At 46.5% G+C, this 5,165-nt stretch overlaps 1 protein-coding gene across 2 annotated transcripts in view; it reads left to right on the top strand.

Annotated features, from left to right (window-relative positions):
- The window catches only part of Sel1l3 (SEL1L family member 3), a 99,540-nt gene that overhangs the window by 1,150 nt on the left and 93,225 nt on the right, over positions 1-5,165 (top strand). Inside the window, exon 2 of one of the 2 annotated variants that reach the window (XM_071614199.1) lies at positions 1,073-1,232. The exons of the other annotated variant lie outside the window; for it this stretch is intronic. Coding sequence (XP_071470300.1) covers positions 1,209-1,232 — 24 coding nt within the window. The 5' untranslated portion in view covers positions 1,073-1,208. The remainder of the gene's footprint in view (positions 1-1,072; positions 1,233-5,165) is intronic. 2 annotated transcript variants of the gene reach the window in all.

Genomic DNA, 5,165 nt, shown 5'->3' with positions numbered 1-5,165 from the left:
TACTTTATGTTCCAGGATCCTGCAGAAACCCCGGGTTATCTCGCCATATATTACTGTAAATAAATGAAATGGAAACTGCTGAATCATGAAACTGATGTAATAGGAAATTCACAGAATGTTTTTTAAAAAATTGAGCAGTGTCATTGTCCAGAATTCTTTTCACTTATGTATCATTGTCATTATCTGGAGTCTTTCTTTTTAGCAGCTCAAAACTCCCCAGGAGATACTGGCAGGGATTAGAATTTGATTCTGAAGAAATTTGCCACTCAGCTGAAGATTTTTTTTTAAACACTCTACTTATTGGATGCTTCATTTCTTGAAGCAAGAGTGTAAAAATGCAAATCGTATTTCTGCCTTTGTATCTACCTGTTGAGCAACCCATGCTTTCGCTCGTATTTCAAAATTAGCCAATACCAAATTCCGTGATTGGATTTAGTTCATGTTTTCACAAGAAGTTGTCAGTTAACATGAGTGATTTTTTTTTTCGCCCAGAGGATATTATTATTTAATATTTATGCCACAGGGTTACAGCACACAAGCTCATAAATAAAACTGCCACAACAAATGGCAGGGTTTCAGTTTAAACAGATGATCCCTGTCCACAAGGCCCTGCTGGTTATCCAAACAGAAGCAGAAATGATGTGGTAGAGCTGAGCACGAGACATGCACGTACAGGTGGTCTGGAAAGTTCCACGTGGAAATCTCTAGAGCTGGCAAGGAGGGACCACTTCTCGAGAGTTCTAGAAATCAAGAGATACGAGTGCAAACCCTAATGGCCTGAGTGATTCTGATCCGAGGCAGAGGATGGAACAGCTCAGAAGTTCTGCACGGGCGGAGGGGACTGGAGAGAAGGGGTCACAGCGAAGGAAAATGATAGACTGGAGACGTGGTAGACTGGAATGAGATAGGGACGCGGTGAGGTAGAGCTCCGGAAAGAGATTATAGAAATACTGTAATGTGGAAAATAACTAGAGCATGGACGAATGTCTTGCAGCCGGCGAAGGAATGAGTTTTGGATCATCATGGAGGGGGACCTGTCAGTGCTTTCTGCTTGTGTTTGTTTCCTTCCCAGGGGCTCACGATACCAAAGAGAGACGTTGATAAGCAAGAAGGGCCATTGTGCAACGGAATGAGAAGGTTTTGTGCACCCTGGGAAGCCAAGGCCTGACTCAGAAGGCTGTCTCTAGTTTGTTCCAGTGTCTGGCCACATGCTCGGGATTTTTGTTCTCCAGGTGTGTCCTAACTGAGGCACTTCCAAAAGGCAAGGCCTCCTGATCCCAGACAGGCTTGGTGTGTGAATTGGAGAAAATATTAGTATTGCTATGTGATGAGCACTGTGAAAAGATTGAGAAGCAATGCAGATGCATCATTGTGAACAGTCTGTTGAACCAAGGAAGGCTCCCTGGAGGAGGAAATTGTTCAGGGGGATAGAAGTGGGCAGGCGGAGGGTAGAAGTGGAGCAGAAAAAGCCAGTCAGGATCTCAAGTATATGTAGACAGTGGAGTGAGAAAGCACTTCTGAAATTTGGAAGCCTAAACAAAGTAACAATAGCCTGTATTGTACTGAGTCATTTATAGGCATTATCTAATATGATTCTTAGCAACAACCTGGTGAAGTAGGAGCTTTTATGCTCTGTTCAGATGAGATAAGGGAGGCACAGAGAGGTTAAGTCATTTGCCCCAAGCCACACAGTCTGAAATTAACCCCAAATCTATCTAAACTCTAGAGCCCTGGCTTTAACCCATGCTAGTTTTTTGCCTTCTGGATTTTGCTGCATGAAACCCATTCCCCTCGTGCATAATGTATGGTCCATTAGCAAAGCTCTAGCAATTAGCTACTGTGTGGTTGGCCAGGATGTGAGGTCATTTCTAAAGTAAACTGAAATACACAAAGCAGGAAGCACAGGCCACAGAATCGAAGCAGGATGTTAGGGAGAGGGAAAAAAAAATAGACAGACAGACAGACAAACCAGAAAATGTTTGCCATCAATAATGGAGAGGTAAAGGAGTGGGTCTTTATATAGTCCCCAGGCAACTGGACGGCTAGCATTTTAGTTTGTGTGGCTGTGTGTCCCGGTGTCTAGCAAGTGTTCACTGGGATGCATTCAGAGCCAAATTGTCAATGATTTGGGGACCAGGCCCTGTTCTGTGTCAGTCTGTTCACAAGAGCTAAAGATTGAAAGTGGCTTTCTCCACAGAAGGCCCTGAGCCCCTGTCCCCTTGGGGAGCATGCCCCCAGAGTCAGGGTAACGAGGACAGGGAATCCTGCCTTGTCCACCAGCTGGGACAGAGCAACCTTCCACATCAGCCCGTGAGGACTGTGACTGTAGCTAGGATACTGCCAAAGCATGGATAATTGTGATGAGGCCTGAAAGATCAGTCACGGAACGACGCCAAGCAGATTTCTGAAAAGATGGTCCCTGGTTCCAGCGACTGCCAGAAAATTCTGAGGTCACCAAAGGTCAAGATGCAGGGAGCTTCCCCCCAGAGGGTGAGGGCCTGGAAAGCAAAGGACTGGAGTGGCTTCCCTTGAGGTCCCCGGCGCTGAGAGGCCTGCTCGATGCAGGACTCGCCCACCCTGCCCCACCGACCCCACTAACACTTAGCAGCCCCTTCTGTCCACCCTCAGCTCTAGTCTCCAGTGTCTGATTTTTTTTTTCTTGAGTGAGAGAATAAATCTCTTAATGGCCAATATTGATGTCAGCGGTAGAGATGAAATATTCAGAATGGACATTCGCGCTTGTTAGACAAGCAGGGGACAAAGAAATGAGGACATCAGCAGCACAGGTATATGTAAGGATCATTGCCAGACGGTCACTGCATTCGTCTTGTTCAGGAACCTCTCTAAGTGGCCACATCCTGTCAGGTAGCCATCCAGGGGTATTCATTAGCCCCCGTGGGCAATGCACAGCATAGGAAGACCCTCAGTCAGTCAGCTGCAGGAAGAATGATGTGGGCGTTTGAAATACAGAGATGACCTCAAAACTCCAAGAGCATCCACGTTCATCCTGCCTGGTGCTCCTAAACTCCATCACGGCGCTCCCATGTGCCTTCTGTGTCTTCTGGCTGCCTGTTGGCAGAAGTTTGGGAGCAGAGGAAAGATCCAGGGGAAAGGCATAAGGGAAGAGATGAAGAACCCAGGCAATTCACTAAGATGGATAGACTCGCGCAGATCATAAATAGCCTTTGGTGAGTTCAGTTGCCCTGTTGGCTGGTCCCATCCTCCTGGGAAAGGAGCCGAGGGCGGGAGGCAGAGCTGCGTGGGGCCCAGCCCAGGAGCTGCTGCAGCTCATGTCCCCCAGCCTTACCCAGGCCAGGGCCCAGTCGTGCTGGCCCGTTGGCCCCGTCCTGTGTGCAAGGCAACATCTGTTCTCCCGAGACTTGAGGTATGTTGACAAGATGGAACTGTAGTCCCCTTCCCCCACTCTTTCAAGATGGGAATGAAAGTCCCTCATTTGAAGCCAGGGGCAAGTGGATGAGTGGGAGCATCATTTGGGTGTTTCTGGACAGAAAGATGCACATCGCCTCTGACTTTAGAGACAACCAACAAGGATTTGAATCTTGGATCTGCTTTTTGGTAGCTGATTGATGCTGGGCAAGTTGCTTACCCACTCTGAGTCCATTCCATGCCCTCAGCTGTGAAACTGGAATGCCGTCTCCCTCACGGGCCTGTTGCGGGGATTAGGTTAGAAGCGAGAATCTCCACAAAGGTGTATCTGAGAGGATAAGGCTAGATGTGGATGAGAAGAAAGATTCAACACACCTGTCCCAAGGTCCAGCACGCGGTAGGGCCTCGGTGAACCCAACCAACCTCAGTTCCTTTCTGGCGATTTGAGTTGCAAAGAAACAACACATTCAATAGCATGAGTGGGGGATGGATCTCACACAACCGGGAATATGGATCATTTTTGTGATGGCATTTCTCTGGCTAGCCCTCAGGTTTGGGAAGGAGTGGTGCTTGACTGGGAAATGTTTCCCAAGGTACATGGTGGTTTTAAAGTCCATATTGACATCATCGTCCATTCTCCTTAATTGCATGCTTTGTTGACATAAACAGAATTTCTGCTTATGTCTAGTCAGCAGAAATCAAAAAACCAGGCCCTTTTAGACCGATACAATTACTTTTTTGATCTGTGGAAGTTCGATCGGGCCAGTATGGAGAGTGCTCACGAGCCAAGGTTTTCTTAGGTGGCTGATGGGGAGAAATGGGTAGAAATGAGACACTCAATTATTGTTTGCGTATCAAACCTACGCACCTACACATGTAAGTCTACATGAACTTGCCACAGTGAGATGTGAACGATTTAAGATTTTCCAATCTCTGTTTCTTCTTTAAATAGCTCATGGGCCATACAGAGAAAGAGCCAAGTTTCCCAGCTCTCTGAAACAGGGTTATTTGAATGGAGTCTCTCCTTATTGATTTTGTTTAAAGGAACCAAATGCAGTCATCCTAGAAGTTGTTTAGGCTGTGCTGAGAATTTTGGTTTTTTCCATTCACCAGATACATAAATTCATCTGTTTTTTTTTTTTTTATTCTCAAGATGAATTAATGCATTTAGGTCTCCAAATTTGGGTCTTCTATTATGAACACAAATTAACTGGCCCATTTCTCCCCCCCGCCCCTTTTTTTAAATCACAATACATACATAAAGACAAAAGAAGTCTGTTTTGTGACAGTGTGATGTCAAATTTGACTTGGTTAGGCCTCACTTCTGCTGAGCGGATGTTGGAGGGCCCAGGTGTCCTTTAGCTCCAGCTCTGTGTGTGCAGAGCAGATCAGCAGTGCTGAGGTGGGACCTCCACGTGGCTGCCTAAATGTCATCATCAGAGGGGTGCAGGGGTCCCCCCTTCACTACACCTCTCTTGCTTGGAGCTGCAGTGCATTTGGACTGTGCTTTTAAAGCATCCTCTCGCAAAGCTGGCACAGAAATGCAGCAGGTGACGTTACCTCAGTGTTTTTTCATTATCACATTAACATGGGTGAACTTGCCAGATGAACAGGAATCCAGCCGAGGGTTAGCAGGATGGGAAATGTTTAGAATTTAATTTGTATTTTTGGTGTGGAGAAATGGAAATGTTCTCGAGGGTAGTGCGGTCGTCTGAAAGGTCTGCAGGAACAAAATAGCTGACAGAAGTACATCCCAAATAGGTGTGGCGGGGTGTGTG

The sequence above is a fragment of the Marmota flaviventris genome, chromosome 7 (genome assembly GCF_047511675.1).
Source record: "Marmota flaviventris isolate mMarFla1 chromosome 7, mMarFla1.hap1, whole genome shotgun sequence".
Classification (NCBI taxonomy): domain Eukaryota; kingdom Metazoa; phylum Chordata; class Mammalia; order Rodentia; family Sciuridae; genus Marmota; species Marmota flaviventris.
Note: the sequence above shows the minus strand (reverse complement) of the source record. Positions and strands in the feature narration are given on the sequence as shown.